Genomic DNA, 18,429 nt, shown 5'->3' with positions numbered 1-18,429 from the left:
GATAAGGAAAGAGGTTGGAGTCCCAGCTTCTACACAATTAACTGCTGTGTCTAGCCCAGAAAAGTTGCTCTCTGTCCTCTGAGCAAAGACAATTAAGTTAGCAGCTAGGGAGGTCACAGAGTTTAGCCTTGTGCCTAAAATGTTCCTCGAACATTTGGTGCCTGCCCCTGCCACAGATGGCAACAAGACAGGAAGGCGTTCACGAAGACAGAAAAGACAGGGAAGATGACATCAGTGATGGGAGGCAGTGTGCTTAGCATCAGGGCGGGCTTTGTTCTGTGGCACCTGTCGGTGGTTGGACCGCTGGGGAGGGGCCAGTGCTTGGCTTCTTGTGGGGGAGGTAGTAATAAATGGCGGAAGCCTGAAGGGTCAAGGATGATGTCTAGAATAGTTTGGGTCCAGTGGAGGCCCTGGAGCACTATGGGTAAGGACAGCAGTGCTGTTGCCTATAGAAATCGAGATAAAGGTAGGCACGGGCCAAGCTTAGTGATGGAGAAGCAGGAGGAGGCAGAGTAGGGCTGGAAGACGGGAGGAAAACCAAGACAGTGGAGTCAGGCTGAGTCTTACAAACCTACCTCTTGGTTTTAACATCACCTCTGAGGGCCGGGGCCAAATGGCGCGTCCCTTTTCCTTCCCTCCCTGGGTCTCAGTTTCCCCACCTAACCGGAACAGTTGGCTTGGTCTTGTGAGTCTTCTCAATGCCAGCATCTAAGATCGAAGTCTTCTTGAGTGGCACTGGATGTCACCGAGCTGGTTGGGGCCTTGAAGGCGACCTTGGCCAGGCAAGGATCAGAGGAGCACAAGGAAGCAGGGAGTCAAAAGAGGCAAGGTGGGGGGCACATAGGCTGGGCGTGAAAAGCCCAAAGTTCTCTTTGCAGGGCAAAGTGCAGGATTCCAGGGAGATGGGACGGGGGGGAAGCATGGGGCAGGAGAGAACGCTAGAACCCAGAGCATGGAGAATAAGCATGGGCTATGGTGGTAACCCTGCTTCTTCACAACTGACCTGTGTCCACGTCCATGTGTGCTCCCAGGAGCACATATTACCACATGTATACATGTGTGCTGCAGACCTCAGCTACTGTGCTGTGACCCCAAGATAAGGCTAGCCCTTAAGACAAGGATTCTCAACTCCAGGGTCTGGGTGGGGGATGTACCATAGAGTCCCGGGGCCCAAGGTTGCCTGCGAAAAGCTCCTCTCTCATGGCCTGCTTGTTGCCCCTTAGCGAAAGAAGCTTCGGTATTCTGACTTGGACTTTGAGGTGAGTGCTGGTGCCGGGAGGGGGAGTGTGTCCCAGAAGGTTGATTCCTAAAATTATCCCAAGCCCCACTGCAGAGCCCACTCCTGGGCCGCCAGGCCTCTGGATTCCCTGGGATCTCCCCCACTATCTTGCCCACACCCATTACTCTGAGGCAGGCATAGAGGCAGGGGAAGAGGGAGACAGAGACAGAGAGAGGGAAGGGACGGGGAAGCTAGCACAGGAGAGCAAGGGAAGTCCTAGCCTTGCCCCAGTGGGGCCAACAGGCACAGGGCGGAGGGCGGGGAGCATGCCTCTGACACCCAAGTGGCCCCCAGAAGGTGATGCACACCCGGAAACGGCACTCGGAACTCTACCACGAACTCAACCAGAAGTTCCACACTTTCGACCGCTACCGTAGCCAGTCCTCAGCCAAGGTGAGGGCTCTTCTGTTGCTGCCCCTGCCCACCCTACAGAGTGCATGGTCCCTGAGGGGTGGCCCTCTCACTTGGACCCTGTTGGTAGGAGACATGACAGAGTGTGTATTGGGGTAGAGTGGTACATACATTGGCCAAGTTCTCCTGGGTGAGGCTCCGAGGACCTCCTGTCCTCTTGCTCAACTCGCTTACCTGGATAACTTCAGGTTGCCTCGCCAAGGGCCTGCCTGCATGAGCAGCAGCTTCAGGGTTGCAAGGGGGTGGGAAGGTACCGCAGAGCAGACAGGAACAGGGTCTCCCACGACTAGAAAGGAGGGTGGGCAGACAGGAGACATGACCTCAGGGAAACACCACTGCAGTAGCAGTCAATAAGGGGCTGACAATTAATTGTGTTTGACTGTGCCTCATACCCCGATCATTCAGCGACATTGGGCAGTCTTGACCCTCCTGGGACATCCTTGGTTTGCTCTGTACGATGGATGACAGGGTGCCACAGGCTCGCCCTGCTCCTTTCACAGGAGAAACCCAGCCCCCCTGGGGGACGCCCTGGCTTGTCCCAGCACAGGAGGCATCAAAGCTGGAGCACTTTCAAATCTATGACACTGGGCTCACTGCCCCCCAAACCTCGAGAACGGCTGGCTCTGCACCGGACAGCAGCCTGGGAGCCCACAGAACCGCCAGACGGCGACTTCCAGACAGAGGTGTGAGTGCCACGCCGGACTGCCCACTGCACAGAAATATATATCTATTTTCACACTCCACTTTGGAACTACCAGGAGCCAGCGCCCCTCCCCCTCCCGAGGCTGGGCAGGAGGTGCAGAGGACTCAGCCTGGCTGGGGGCAGCCAGACTGGCAGGGCCTGGGGGCCAGGGCCCCTCCTGGTTCTCAGAGGTCCCTTAGCCACTCACCAGAGCCTCATCTTTGCCCCAGCCTGTCTGTCCCTGTCCTGGGCTGGGGAGGGGGGAGGGAAACTTTGTTGGGAATAAACTTCACTCTGTGGATTTGCCTGCTGAATTGTTTGCTGCCCCTAGGCAGAGCCCAGCCCTGGGATCCGAACTTTGTTCCTCCAACTCCTTAGTTGTATACTGGGGTCAGGCCAAGCCTGACTGAAAGGGGTTAGCTGCATGCTGACCCTGTCTTTGGCCCTGACTCCCTTGGTACATACCCCTTACCTGATCTGGGCTGGGATGAGAAACTGGAAGTGTGAGGTAGGACACTGTAACTGATTGACTTCCCCTGGTCATGGCTACCTTTCACCAGGGCATGGGCCCAAGCTGCTCACACTGAGTTGCTGTCAGGGGCCAGGATCTCAGGTGAGTGTTAGGAACTCTACACATATCTCTGATTCTTCACAGCATCCATGCTGAGAAGTCACACACTCTATGGTTACAGAATGAAGAGGTTGAAAATGATGTGTCTGGGGCCATGGTCAAAGGCAGAGCCTCGTCGGTTCACATACCCAGGCTTGGTGGAGGTAGCATTTCAGCTCTGCCTTCTGGGACTTGACCTTCATCACTGCAGGGGAGCTATGGGGAGCTGGGTTGTGGTGGAGCCTCTGGTGTGGTGTGGGGTTGAGGGTGGGGAAGCCAAGCTGGTTCAGTGTCGGAGGGCGGGGCCCTTTGCTGGATCGTATTCTTCCCACGTCTGAGTTCTGGGCACCAGTACAAGGGGGCACGGGATCAGCATGTGGAGGGCCTCGTGGTGTGCGCTGTTGTCCTTCCAAGCAGGCAGGAGCTAAGGATTCAGCAGCAGCTACAGGCATCGCTTGCTAGTCTGGCCATGTAGTAACGACCATCTCTGGGTCCGTAGGGACTCTTGAGTCATAAATGCAGGCCCTTGAGGGAGCTGCTATGGGAATTAGGATGGGAATATAAGAAGGAACAGACCACTAGGGTGGGTTGTCACAGCTGATGACAGCCTAAGACTGATTGGAGGAAGGGTGTGGGCCAGGCCTTTTTTTTTTTTTTTTTTTTAAATTCTGCAGGCTTTGGCACAGGCTCCTCAGTCCCATGGAATCCTTCCTGAGGTGGGTCTTGGTTAAAGTAGATCAGAGTCCTCCCAGGACTGTGCTCCCAGCCTATGTACTCCACTCACTCCCCAGTGTTCAGTTAGACAGTGTTCACGGGGACTCTGATTTATCTGCGTTCCAGACAGGTATTTAAGTTCCTTGTTTTACAGATGAAGTTGAGACTCAAGGGAAGGATGTGCCTTTTCCCAACGCCCCCAGTGTATGAGGGGCAGAGGGTCTGACCCCTGGCCACCATGGGAGAGAGGGAGGAAGGGAGGAGAAGGAGGAGGAAGAAACCAATCTCTCACAGCTTGTGAGTGACTAATTGGGCCATGTTTGGAGAGGAGGCAGAACCTGGTACCAGCCGGCGAGGCACAGGGGAACTTCGCTCACTCAGGAATACACACCCAGGGCAAGGACAGACGTGGGTGTATGCGGCTGTCCGTGGGTGATGGGCTGAGTCCCAAAGTGTCTCATTCCCTCCCCGCTTGCTCCATTCTGCTAGGCAGACTTCCTCATCTCCTGGGCCAAACCAGGCTCCCCTGCCGTCACTCTGCCTTGGCCCCAAAGGGGAAGACATTTTTCTCTTGAATTCCAATTAGAAAATGTCCAAGGAAGGAAGAACTCTGATTGGTCCCAAGCACTGTGATTGACAGCCTCTTTAGTGAGGGAGGGAAATCAGTCTCAGAGTGGCTGGGAGGGGGTGCTTATTCCTAGGTGGGGGTGATAGGGTTGCACAAACAAATTCCCGCTTCAGGGCCAGCAGGCCCCGCGTGACATCCTTGCCAGGACTTCCTCAGAGCTGCCCCCTGCATCTCTAATGGATTTATTACCTTTCCCTCTACTCCTGTCCCTTCCTTCCCAGCCCTGGGCTGCACCAGCTGTCACCTCCCTTGAGCTCTCTGGGGCTGAGCTGTGAGGTGGAGTTCTTCCCACCCCACTCCACCCCCACTTTCTTCTCTTGGAAATTGGGTCCACCTTGCTGACTCTGCTCCCTCAGCCACCATTGCTTCAGCAGAGGCTCCTGACAGTTTTGAGAGCTATCAGGTCCACGGTCAGGGGCTGAGCCTTGCTAGGGTAGGTTTGCGCCCCCGCCTGACCCCCAGTCCCTACTTCCACAGGCATTCACCTGCCTCATGATCTCGGGCAGGTTGCTGGACATGGTCTGACCTGAATTTCATTTGTTTTGAAGGGAGAGCTTGGAGATTGAACCCAGAGCTTTTAAGCAGGGTGCCACCCAACCAATTGCTCAGCCAGACTTGGGCTCCCATCCTGGGCCTGGTAGCCACTCTATGCGCACCGATGTCTAACACCCTGCATTTCTTTGCTAGGCTTGAATGTCCCTTCATTAATCCCCATATTCTTTGTCTCTGGTCCCCAGCTCTTCACATACATGGCCCATCTATGCTCTTTCTAAAACACAGAGCTGGCAGTCCACTGCCCAGGGCACATGCCACGTGTGGTCTGAGGATCAGTCTAGAAGGCAAGGCCCTGGGGACATGCCTGCTGCCTGTCTCTCCACGCCTTTCTCTCGCCTCCATGCCTTTCCTTCCACCTATGCTCTTGCCCGTTGAATTGGCAAATTGCGTTCTTCCCACTTAGGCAGCCGGGTTTGTGATGCTGTGCCGGAGCCTCTGGTTCAGCACAGCCCGAGTGCATTGTTACAGTTGCACGGTCCACATTGTTACAGTTGCATGGTCAATCGTACAGAATGGCTATTGTGTGCATCCACCTGGTTCGGGCATGTGCAGGGAGCAGAAAGCAGACCTCAGCAGACTTCCTCATCTGTAGAGCAAGTTCTAAGACAGCAGCGTGGGGCAGGTAACAACAATCCCTACAGCTTTTGAAAGGGATTACACCCCAAACCTGTGTATAGTAGGCAAGCGTTCTAACCAGCTGGGGCTGGGGCTCAGTGGTAGAGTGTTGAGTGGTGGGAGGTGACAGTGAAGAAGGGAGGTAGGTGGCGAGTGTCTTGTAGGCTGCAAGTGCTCCAGGGACCTCAAAAGAAGCTCCCCAAGTCGGGTGCTGCCCATGGTGCTGAAAGGATATCCCATGGCAAGATACAGCAGGCAGGACTCCATGCCCATTGAGCTCACCCAAACTCCCCTTGCCTTGCAGGTGTGGTGCTCCTAGGATGGACACACCATGCTTCCCTCAGTGGAACAGGATATGATACATCCTGTTGACAATTTTCAGATAGCTATTTTTTTTTAAAAAAATGTTGTATAAAGTTAAATCAGGCATGGTGGCTCACAGGGGAGGCTGAGACAAGATGACTATGAGTTTGAGGCCAACCTAGGCTACATAGTTCCAGGCCAGCCTGGGCTAAAAAGTGAAACTCTGTCTGAAAAGACAAAGTTTAAAAAGTTGAGATTAACTGTAACTATATATTTAACACAATATACTAAAATTATAATTTTTTGAGGCATGGCCTTGGGTAATCTAGGCTAGTCTTAAAATTGCTGGAAGGCTGAGGCTGGCTTTGAACTCCTAATCCTTCTGTCTTCGCCTTCCAAGTGCTAGACCTACAAGTACATGCCTCTATCACTTGCTTAAACATGATCATTTTTAAAATGTAAGATCAACATTAAAAATTATCAAGTGAGTTTTTAAATTAATTAATTAATTGATTAATTAATCTGTCAATCACAGAGGGTCTTGCAAGTCGCTCAGACTGACCTTGAACTCACGATCCTCTGCCTAGTGTATTATTTTTCATACTTGAATTCTCGTGTGTAAACATTACACAGCTCAGTGCCCATGGCTGTTGCTCGTGTGACACAGCGTGGCTTAGGCAGGTCAGGGACAGCAGCTTTTGGCAAATCCATCCAGTATCCTTTGAAAAGGAGGGACCTCACTGTGACATGTCCTGCTGGGACCAGGCAGGGTCCCTGGAGGTGGTGTGGGATAAGTTCCTAACACAGGGCCAGTGTGGAGGACATCCCAAGTTTCTCATGGCATCTGGTGTCTTGGGGATCCTGACAGGGACAGAGGTGGTGTGGGAAAGTAGGAAAAAGCCCCGAGGACACCTGAGGGGAAGGGCTGGTTGCCTTGGGTGCAGGGAAGGACACCCTTTCTCCCAGTCACCCTCGTCCGATCTTCTTTCTCTTGGAGCCCCAGACCCTGAAAGAAAGAAATCAAGTTGGGGCTGGTGTTTTGAATGCACACATTAAAACTCAATTGGGCTAATTTTCTTTCATTAGGTACCAATTAAAAGGGAATTAGGTGGCCTGAGGGAAGACCCATGGCAGTTGCTGCTGACTTCTGCCTCAGGACTCCCTTTTCTCTGGGCTTCCTCAAGCCCACACTCTACTTCATGGGGGCCATGTTAGGGCGTTCTGAAGCCAATCTCCAGTGCCTCCATATCCCTCATTTCTCTCACTTAAGGCCACCTGCTCCGGTAAGACGACTAACCTCTTAATCCCCGAAGATACATACACAGTGTGTATGGCTAGAGGAACTCTGCTGGAGGTTTGGGTCATTAGGGGGTTTTGAGCAGAGGCCCAGCATGGAGACATTTGGGTGTTCGCAGGGTGAATGGATGAGTGAGAAACAAGTTGGGGGACACTGAAGAGTGAGGGTGACTATGATGAAACTAACAAGGAAGCTGTCCACAGGAGACTTTGTGGGAACCACCACTGAGGAGAACGGTGGTCTGTGCGCGTGCACAGGCAGAACTCTGCCCCTTCCTGCGGCTGGAGTGAGGAAAGGAGCAGTCGCCCTCGAGCCTCTGTCTTGCCCACCTGTAGAGGTGACCATGCCATTGGCTTAGCACAAGAAGAACTGCTTCGGGAAAGACAGTTATGAATTTGGCCTTGGGCATGTTAACTTTCAGATATTTAAGGGGAAGACATTGGGAGAAGGTAGGCGGTTGGACACAGGGCTGGAACTCAGGAGGGAACTGGCTAGAGTTGGTGACATGGCAGGGAGCTGGGCTGGAGTGGGCCGTTGAGCAAGTGGGAGGGGAAGAAATGAAAGCGGTTTAGACAGTTTCTGACACAAAGCTTTGAAAAGAAAACGCAGGGCCTGCTGTAGACGCTGAAGGTGAATTCTCTGGAGAGAGTTACCCCCCTCCTCCCTGCCAAGTTCCTATATAATGAGAAATAACCAGCCCTACCATGCTGAGGCAGGGTCCTGAGACCAGTAATTGGGGCTCATCACAGAGATCGATTTAAGCTCATTGGTTGGGCTGTAGGCCAGCAACAGTCCCTGGAGAGGGGAGGAAGGGAGTTCTGGGGGTGGACAGTTGATAACATCTGGGTCTAAGGCCTCTGGGAAGAGGATGCTGAGCTCCACGTGGAAGCCCTCAGGCACGAGAAGGAGAAACAGGTCCAACACCCTGCAGCCCTAGTTTCTGCTCCTCCTAAACAGGCAAGAGCAGGTGAAATCCTCTCCCACCACACGTCTCTGCTTCTCTTAGTGCCTGCTCCAGGCTGGCATGTCCCCTTCTGCTATGGTGGCACTGCACAGCTCCAGCCATCAATCCAGGCGTCCCTAGAGTCAACCAGGAAAGTCAATATTTAATTTGGGCACCATGTTAATGCCATCGATCGGAGGCCCCCTTCCACCCCCGCTTCCTCAGGCTTGTTTGTCTCTTCCTACTCACTGCATGCTTTGGGGTGGGATGCTCGAACCCAGTGGAGGCAGTTTAGCTTGGAGTGGCTCTGAGAGGCTGGCCTGCATAGGAGTGCTATTCAGAGACATCCTGCTTTTATCCCCACTGAGAAAGAGCTCGGCTCCAAGTTTCCCGAGAGGACAATGAGTTTGGGGGTGTGTGTGTGAAGATTGTGGGTAGGTCAACTTTTCTCCTAGCTGGGGACTGGGTCTAATTCCCTTCGAGTCTATGTACAGAGTACAAGATGCTGTGGAACCCACTTGAGGATCCTGTGATGAGTCTCTCTCTGCTAGATGGCAGATTGCGGGGAGCATTGAACACAGAGGCTCAGAACTCAGCCCAGCAGCAAAAAAGAAAAAGGAAAAAGGAAAAGGGGGAGGAAAGAGGAGGAGAGGGGAGGAGGAGGGGGAGGAGAAAGAGGAGAAGGAGAAGGAGGAAGAAGAGAAGGAAGAGGAGAGGAAGAAGGAGGGAGAAGAGGAGAAGGAAGAGGAGGAGGGGGGAAGAGAAGGAAGAAGAGGAAGGGAAGGAGGAAGAAGAGGAAGAGGAAGAAGAGGAGGGAGAAGAAAAAATAAGAATAATGCTGGAGCCTGCTAGAGAGATGGCTCAGTGGTTAAGAGCACTGACTGCTCTTCCAGAGGTCTTGAGTTCAATTCCCAGCAACCACATGGTGGCTCACAACCATCTGTAATGAGATCCGATGCCCTCTTCTGGTGTGTCTGAAAACAGCTGCAGTGTGCTCACATATATTAAGTAAATAAATCTTTTTTTAAAAAAGTCTGCTGGAGCAAGGGCAGGGCTTCCTTCAAGGCTGGGCTAGTCTCCCCCCACCTCCGACTAACACCGGCTTTCATGTAGCCCAGACAGGCTTTGATCTTATTACACAGACCCTTCCTGCTTTGTAACTGATTCCCCATACCCATGGCTGTCTGGCTGTTCCTTGGCAGCAGAAGATGATCTTGAACTTCTGATCTCCTGCCTTTGCCTCTAGATAGCAAGACTATAGGCGTGAGCTACCATGTGGATGCTGGGAATTGAACTCAGGACCTCTGGAAGAGTAGTCAGTGCTCTTAACCACTGAGCCATCTCTCCAGCCCCGAACCCAGAGCTTCTTGGATGTTAGACTACTCTACCAACTGAGCTACATTCCGAGCCCCTCTACTTTGTTTTTGTCCACTCTGTGGATCAGAGAGTACACAGTGTCTCTCAGATCAATGCCATATTACTGATGGCATTGTTGGGCAAGCCCTGACACCTAGCCCTGAGTGACTTGGTGGGCAGTCTATGTCCAGCTTGAAATATATCATCCAAGCAGCCACACTGTGCCTAAAATTCTGCTTTGATGAACATGCCCAGAATGTTGACCTTGAAGATCCAAAAGACGTTATTTTTATTTTAGACAGGCAAATTGCTACACTTCATGGACTAGTGTGGCTTCCATTGTGGAACTGGACAGAAAGGTCAGACTCTTCTAAAGGACATTTACATGTGCTCACCTGGTCCAGATGACTCCTATCCTGAGCTATCCAAGGACTCCTCGATAACCCAAATGATCTACTCTGGGCCTTGGCGTCAAGCCTGGGGCTAGGAGAATAGGATTTGGCCATTCAGTAAACATTGTGCTGGGCCGCAAGTGGGGCAATGGTACCATGGCAATGAGGAAGATATAGTCTCTAAGATACCAAGGTGGGGAAGGTGGGGAAAGCCATAGATATTCTGCCCGGGGGCCTCTGACTGCTCTTTGAGTGAACGTAAATCTCTCACAGTCTAAGACACAGCACATTATGGTCCCCACCGGGTCGCCATTGTTGCTATTGCTCCTCTCAGACTCAGCTGTGGCTACCTTGGCTGCTTCTGGAACTAGTTTCATGGTTTGTCTCCTGCTAGGGCCTTTGAATTTGCTCTGTGCTCTCCTCCAAAGACGTCCCCTTCCTCCTTTCCCCAGGTACCCAATAGTTTTTGTTGCTTTAGAGACAGGTCAGACTATATAGCCCTGACTGGACTTGAACTCATCGCGAGCCTCCTGCCTCAGCCTCCCAAATTCTGTAACTATAGGTGGGTGTCACCATGCTCAAGCCACTTTTAAAAATGTTTATAATAAAATATCCAGTAAAAACCACGAATAAAAAATATTTATAATAAATGACAGTTCATGGTGGCAAGGAGGCAGGAACGGGGGAGCACTTTTTATTGCTGGTGGGAGTGCAAACTGGTGCAACCATGATGGGAATCGGTGTGTCAGGTTTTTTAGGAGCTGGGAATTGATGGGGCTCAAGATCCAGCCTTACCACTGCTGTGGGTTGCCCTGGTGCTGTTTGTATTTTGATGTTAGTTCTGCTTCCTCAAGAGGGGCTGCCTCCACCAAAGAGTAGGTCACGTATTCAGGTGATCTCACTGAACCTTCGCCCCATTCTAACTGGCCGAATAGACTAGAGCCTATGATTGGGCAATGGAAGGGAAAGTTGGGGCTGGAGGTCTCAGAGGGGAGAGGAAGGAGGAAGAGAGAGGACGGAGGAAGAGGAGGTGGAAGCCAATGTGGAGGAGAACCACGTGGCCTGGAGAACCATGTGGCAAGGGGTCTCATAGCTGGGGAATAAATTAGTGTAATGATAGATCTGCCCAATCTAGGCATATAGCTTATAAATATAATCACCGGGTTGTGTGTGTTTTTTAATATGGGCTTATTGGGGTAAGAAATTATCACGACATACCACTCTTGGGCATAAACCCAAAGGATTCTACATTCTACCACAGAGACACTTGCCCAAATCCTGTTCACTGCTGCTCTATTCATAATAACCAGAAATTGGAAACAGCCTAACTGTTCATCAACTGATGAATGGTGATGAAAATGTGATACACTCACACAATGGAATATTATCCAACTGTGAAGAAAAATGAAATTATGAAAATTTCAGGTAAGTGGATCGAGCTAGGGAAAAAAACATCCTGAGTGAGGTAACCCAGACCCTAAAAAAGAAATCTTAAATGTTTTCTCTCATACGTGGATGCTAGCTTTCAAGCTTCCCATTTGTGCGCTATAATTTGAATAGCCACAGAGGTTAGTTACCTGGTAAGGGACTGTAGGAGAGGAGAGGGTCTCCCAAGTAGGGGGAGGTAGAATACATTGTCATGGAGAGGCAACGGGCAGACTAGAGTAGGAGAGTTACATGGGGAAGGGGGTGGTGGAGAAGGCTAAATGAGAGAGTATGGGGGGGGGACAGCTAACACTAAAGGGCATCTGAAAAAAACAATAGAGAAACCCACTACTGTGGAAGGTTCCTAGAATACATGCATCTATGAAAGGAATCCAAATGAAGTCACCAGATAACAGAGGGGAATGTCCCAACTCGACATCTTTTACCATCAAGTAAAACTTCTAATGCCAGGGATGAATTATTCCTTGTCGAGTCATTGATCAAAGGGGCTCCATGAAAACCCCGAACATCACAGGTGATTGCCAAGACTATTGGTTACTCTCCATAACCTGATGATAAAGACCTGCGGCTGAAGACAACATGGATATAGGCCATTGAACGCAGAGAAGTCAAGCTGGTGTCTAACTAGACGCATCACCCCTACTGACCAGCATTCACAGTACTGGGGATTCACTGAGAGGAGAAATGTCATCATCACTATCTCCCACCTACAATTCCTCTAGTCTATAACTGACCTGCCTATAAGACACCTTGGCGCAGTAGTGGCACACGTGTGGCTGGAGTAACCAACCACTTTTTGATTGGTTTTTAGGGCCCGATCTGAGATGGAACCATACCTGACACTGCTAAAGTGACTGAGAACCTGAAACTAGGTTAAGTCAAAGGCCTAGGGTAAAACTGAATACTGTTATTCTACTAAAGGAACATAACAATGAAATGATTCCTGGGGACATTTTGCTACACCCACAAATCAGTGCCTTACTCAGCCCTCATTGGGGAAACTTCTTCTGTGGTAGATGGGGACTAACACAGAGACCTGTCACTGGGCACTGGGCAGAGAGGGACAGACTTTGAAGCACTCAATCCTAAATGGGATGTTGTCATTAAAGCCCTTCCCTCAAGGCTCTGGGATCTGTGTGGAAGAGGAGGTGGGAAGCTTGTAAAAGCCAGAGGTGATGGGTGGCTTTTCCATTGATGCCTATAAACCCAGTGGAGGTTCACTGGGTGCATTCACCACACTTCAGGTCAGGCTTCATGCGCAGAGAAGCTGGCAAGCACAAAACAAACTCGGTGGTATTTTTACAGACTTTTTTGTTTGTTTTATTTTACTTTGTTTGGGCCCCTCCCCTTGCTTGTTTGTGTTTATCTTTTTATTTCTGTAGGATTTTTGTGTTTCCTGTTTTTGTTTTGTTGTTGTTTTGCTTTTGTTTGTTTTTAAAGAAAACAGAAACAAAGTCAGGTGGGTAGAGAGGTAGGGAGGATCTGGAAGGAACTGGGGGAGGAAAAACGTGATTGCTTTTGGTTATGTATGTGGGGTGTGTGTGTGTGTGTGTGTGTGTGTGTGTGTGTGTGTGTGTGTGTGTGTGTGTTATGTGTATGCCTGGTACCCACGGAGGTCAGAAGAGGGCTCTGGATACCCTGGAACCGGAGTTACAGGTGGTTGTGAAACACCATGTGGGTACTGGGAACCAAACCAGGGTCCTCTATAAGAATAAGTGTTATTTCCATGGCTAGTGGCACAGGCCTTTAATCAAGAGGCAGAGGCAGAGAGGCAGAGAGGCAGAGAGGCAGAGAGGGCAGAGAGGCAGAGAGGCAGAGGCAGAGGCAGAGGCAGAGAGGCAGAGGCAGAGGCAGAGAGGCAGAGGCAGAGGCAGAGGCAGAGGCAGAGGCAGAGGCAGAGGCAGAGGCAGAGGCAGAGGCAGAGGCAAGTGGATCTCTGAATTTGAGACCAGCCTGGTCTGCAGAGGGAGTTCTAGGACAGCCAGGGTTACACAGAAAGACCCTGCCTCAAAAAACAAAAACAAAACAAAAATTTTTTTTCTTAACTACTAAGCCATTTCTCAAGCCCCCTAACTGACTCTTAATGCCTGTTACAGTGAACCCCAGAAGGGCTATGGTTATATCTTATCATCTTTGAATCATTAAACAACAATGTACACGTACGTATATATAACATATTATGTGTGTGTAAGCATACACCCGTGTATGGACATGTGCATATCATTTATGTGTATGTGGAGGTCAGAGAGCAATCGTGGGAACCAGTTCTCTCTTTCCACATATGGTTTCCAGGATTGGACTAGGTATTTGGGTTTTGCCATGAATGCCCTCACCCACTGAGCCATTTCACTAGCCCGGAATCATTTTTCCCCCCAAATCACATCATATTAATCTTTCCCTAGTGCTATTTATTTTTATGTGAAGTTATATCAAATATGCCTCCCGCTCTGGCCTGTGAGCATCTGAGTCCAGAACAGGGTCATCGACACCGCCATGAACGCTGGCCGCCCGGCACACCATAAGAACTTCAGAGATAAACCTGAATGAAGACACTGGGAGGGAAGTGCCCAGGGAACAAACGGTACTGAGGGTCTGAGCTTGGTGGCTGCTGGTCTGCTGCAGGCAGGCTGTGTCTGTGCCTACAGCTGGGGTGGGTGGGATAGGAGGCTGAAGCCTGTGCAGGCCTGAGAAAGGGGGAGCCCCACAGGACACCAGCCTCGGGGCATGCATATTGCAGAAGGTTCGTTCCTTGAATATTAACTCGATGCTGGACCGGCAGCCCTGACTGCTTCTGAATTTTTCACTGTCAAGGCCAGTGGCTGACTGGGGATGGGGGGTTGGGAGGGCCAAGCATCTGCATCCAGAAGGCTCCATCCTTTTATGTGTGGGTCACACGCAAGCGCTTAGCAGGGGCTTGCACCTGGTGGCTGTGTGCTTTCCTACGGGCATCTACATGTCTGAGCAAGCACTGCTTTCTGTTGGTCGGTAGGGACACAGGTGAATTGTGTTTTACCTGCCATTGCCCGACAAGCCCCAACAGTGGAAGGAGGGAACCCAGGGACCACTGAGTTCCGTTCCCTCCATTTTGTGAGAGGGAAACCGAGGCCGGAAGTGTTACCGAGGTCGCACCGCTAACCCAAGGGGGGCAGAAAGCCATTTTTACACTACTGGGCATAGGTGTCTTGTTACACCAGAGAATTCCGGGGTACAGCCTAGGGGGAGGACAAACACAGATGTGAGCAATCAGTTCCAGAGGCGGGGGGGGTTTGTTCTGCCTTGCAGGGAAGAGGCGAGCCGTCAGAGAAGGGAAGACTTGCGCTGAACTTACACTAATTGAAAGCTCAGCGGGCAGAGAGAGGGGAAAGGGCACCGGAATCGGAGGTGCCGAGTAAGCAAAGGCGGGGAGGCATGAAACAAACCTGGCAGGTTTGGAGAATTACAAACAGTGCCGTTTGGCTGGAGAGGAGCCTGCGTTGAGGGTGGGTTGCAGAGACAAGGCTGTGAGGGTGAGGAGCCTTTGTGGGCTCTGAGTGGGGATTAAGTGTTAGTTTATTTGCAGGGTTATAGGTTATAGGGACACCCTTGTGTACAGCACTGAAACAGACTCGACTTTTTGACTCCATTGAGGAAAAGCGAATTCAACAAAAAAACAATTTTTTGAACGTGTATTATGAGTCAGACCCCACGCTGGACCCCGAGGCGGCAATTCTGAGGAAACGGGAGCTCTCGGCTCTGTGTCTGAGATGCACACAGGCAGGTGTAGCAGGTGGGATCTTGGCCCAAGAAAGACCCTGTGTCCGTAGTGTCTGAAAACCTCCTGATCCACTCTAAGCTCTTTCCTGTGAGTTTGCAGAGAATTACATTTCAGCCGTTCCTGGACTCCCTCCTTCTTCCTTCATAGACTTGTGCAAGGATCTGAGGCGCCTTCTTAGATCATAGAAGAGCTGCCTCCTGTCCTGGTCCACCTTACCCCCATGGAGAGGCCTGCTTTGCTGGTCCCTGTGGAATTCTTGAGATTCACTGACCCAGCTCTTCCTGTCGTCACATGGGGAAAGTGAGGCTGGTCCCTCAATACCCAGGTTCTGGTTTCCCGGGTGCACTACCACCCACCCCATAGATCCTGTCATCTATTAAGGACATCTCCACTCTCAGCACCCCCCACTGCTGCTCCCCAAGCAACCAGTTGCCAATCTCTTCCCCCTTTGTCCTATTCTGCTCCTCCCTTGAGAGCACCTGGCACAGCGGCTTCCAGAAGGTTCCTTTTTCAAAAGTAGACAGGAGCCATCAGACTTCAAGCAGCTCTCGTGTGCTACCCAGCACAGTTCCTCCAGGCTAGGAAAATCAAAGGCCTTGGCTACCAGCTTGGAAGTGGGAGGAGAGAGGCAGGAAGAGGAAAGCGGTTAATGACTCCATAAGCTGTCCTGGAGAATGACGGACAGCTAGAGTCCTAGGCTGGTCTGTAAGCAGTAGAGGTGTTCTGGGGGCCATGGGAGCTCCCCCACCACACACACACACAAATGGTAAGCATCCGGTCACTGTCAGGGAGGGCTCAGATGGGATGAAGTCCACAGAAAGGGAGGCTCATGGGAAAGAGACCGAGTGTGAAGTTTCTCTGGACCCTGAGAAGCTATGGGGATATTTTTTGTTTTGTTTTGTTTTTTTTGTTCTTTTTTGGAGCTGGGGACCGAACCCAGGGCCTTGCGCTTCCTAGGCAAGCGCTCTACCACTGAGCTAAATCCCCAACCCCCTATGGGGATATTTTAATCATGAGAGTTATACTGCTGGATATCTGTTGTAGAGACGTCGTCGCCTGTCTATCAGGGATAGATGGGGCAAGAGAAAGACAGGAGGCAGCAGCTGGCAGGTGCTTCAGGGACCAGTGGCTGGGACAGACAGAACCCAGCTTGGAAGTGATCCTGAGTAACAAGAGACAGGCAGGGCCTGGAGCTGGAAGACAGCCATGAGAACGGCTCCTGTTTCAGTGAGGGAAACCCTGTGGCTATCCCCCAGAATGGTGGTGTACAGGTCTTGGAGGAACACGGATAGGGAGGGAGAAGCCTCAGTTCTCCCCCCACCCCCTCTGTTCTTTGCGATTCCTCAGCTTCCCACTAGATGGTGCCGGGAGAACGGGCTCCACCTCCCATCATCCGCCCCTCACCCCAGGAGGATGGCCCTAGACTTGGACCTCCCAAAAGCCAGGTCCCACATGTGTTCAGCTTTCTTCATCGCTCTGGGGCTTTGTGGTGGGGCATTGGCCTAAGGACCCGCTCTCTGCCTAAGAGCCATCGTGCGGCCCCGGCTCTGTCTCTACAAGCTTGTTCAGCCCTTCTAGCTTCTCTGTCTATCTAGCTCAAGCAGATGTGTCCTATACCTTAGGCATCCAAAGGCCTCACCACTGCTGACTTCCTATCCTCCAGCCCCAACGCCTTTGCTCTCTGATCTAATGCCAGAAAGGAGGGGTTGGGGCAGGGGCTAAAGATAGGGGCTCATTTCTCTCACATCTGCCCCATGTCCCGGTACCCAGGCCCTCTAAGCCTTAAGACAGTGTGGATAGTTACTCAGGGGTGGACAGGCCAAGTTGGAAGCCAGGGTGTGGTGGGGCGTGGGGTGGGGAGCTTGCGTGGGGTTCTGGAAAGGAAGACTCGCCTTCCATAAAGGAGGACAAAAGCAATTCAGGGCGTGGTCGGTAAGGGCGTGGCTACAGTAGTCTTGGGGGCGGGGCAGAGAACTAGGTGGGATCTGGGTTCCTGAACCTAGGAGCAATCTCAGCTCCCAATCTCTCCCGCTCAGTAGCCAGGTCCCCTCCAGCCCTGGCCTTCAGTCCAATAAACAAACACTTCAGCAACCGGAGGCTCCTGGCCTCACTTAACAGAGGCCACACCCAGCTCTCTAGAGCTGCCAGGCCCGGTGGGAGGGGGGGAAAGGGGACTAGTCCCTGTGCCTGCAATGCACCCCCCTACGTAGGTGATGACGCTCGCACCCTCGTGCTTCTATTCATTTCTAGGTGGACAGCTGGAGGGCCTCAAGGCTTGAGCCCCAGAGGAGGAGCTACTCAGGCGCGGGCGTCTCAAGCTTCCCCCACCTTCCTGCTATTCTATGCTCAGACCTGGAGCCAGGTCTAAAAATAGACATAGGCACTGGAAAGTGCCCACCCAGGAGGGGGTCAGGGAGGTCTGAGTCACCAGTCCGGAGGGCCTCTCCTTGCATCCCCCGCGGGAGCAGAGTCAGTCTTGATGGCTAGGCATCACTCGGAGTCTCTTGGCCAGACTGTGCTCTTGGCCAATCCGTGCCCTGCTTCCAGGCCCTGTGAGCAGTAGCAGCCACAGCCGGGAAGGATTAGGAGTTCCTTGGCCTGATTTATTTGGTTGTTTTTGCGCATCTGTCTGCTGCGCCCATCCCTGGCTGGACAGTCACGTCTGCACCTGCCCCTCACCACCCAAGTTCATTAGGCTGTTCTGGTATTCTGGGTGTGGACCTGGTCTAGACAAATGGCCTATTTGGGGCAGTAGAGGCACTGCCCATTCTACAGATGAGAAAACTGAGTTACAAGTGCAAGAGGGGGCCAGCACCAGTGAGTGAGAGCCTGGTCTTTGTTCTACTCTTAGCTGATGAGTTGCCCGGCTTCTTGTGGGGTCTGTTCAGGAAATCATTCTCACCGAGGATGACCACAGACTGGTGGCTTGTTCACCTGTAAGAGAACAAGGAGACTTCCTCAGTATATGCTGCTCCTGAGAGTAATTTTTAAAAAGCAGTAGTAGGGGCTGGCAAGATGGCTCAGCTGGACAAGCTCTTGCTGCACAAGACTGACGACCCCAGTTCGAATCCCAGGCCCCTGTCAAAGTGGGAGAACCATCTCCACAACGATGTCCTGTGACCTCGTATGCGTGCTGGGCTATGAGCATCTGCCCCTCTGTCACACACAGGAATAAATGAAAATTGTTAAGTAGCAGTGACAGATTGGGAGCAGAGCTTGGTGTGATCCCAGCTCAGCCAGTTAGCTGCCCTGTCTGTCATTTGTGTCTCTTTCCTCCTCTGTGTGGCACGGGCTAGAGTGGCATGGGGCCCTTGGATGGATATGGAGCAGCTGCTACACTGGGGCATATCCTGGGTCTGAATGCAAGCAGAGGGACATGGGGACCCACACAGGTCTGAATCTTCAGCCCGTTCTCTGTCCTGAGTAAAGAGCATATTTGGGCCC

The 18,429-nt window shown here is 51.8% G+C and overlaps 1 protein-coding gene across 1 annotated transcript in view; it reads left to right on the top strand.

Moving 5' to 3' along the window:
- Positions 1-2,673, top strand: part of Adgrb2 (adhesion G protein-coupled receptor B2) — a 62,985-nt gene extending 60,312 nt beyond the window's left edge. Inside the window, exons 28-30 of the mRNA XM_032897024.1 lie at positions 1,224-1,259; positions 1,577-1,672; positions 2,191-2,673. Coding sequence (XP_032752915.1) covers positions 1,224-1,259; positions 1,577-1,672; positions 2,191-2,379 — 321 coding nt within the window. The 3' untranslated portion in view covers positions 2,380-2,673. The remainder of the gene's footprint in view (positions 1-1,223; positions 1,260-1,576; positions 1,673-2,190) is intronic.
- The last annotated feature ends 15,756 nt before the right edge of the window (positions 2,674-18,429 follow it).

Source organism: Rattus rattus, chromosome 1 (genome assembly GCF_011064425.1).
Source record: "Rattus rattus isolate New Zealand chromosome 1, Rrattus_CSIRO_v1, whole genome shotgun sequence".
NCBI lineage: Eukaryota > Metazoa > Chordata > Mammalia > Rodentia > Muridae > Rattus > Rattus rattus.
The sequence above is the reverse complement of the archived record's forward strand: the minus strand, read 5'-3'. Positions and strand labels throughout refer to the sequence as shown.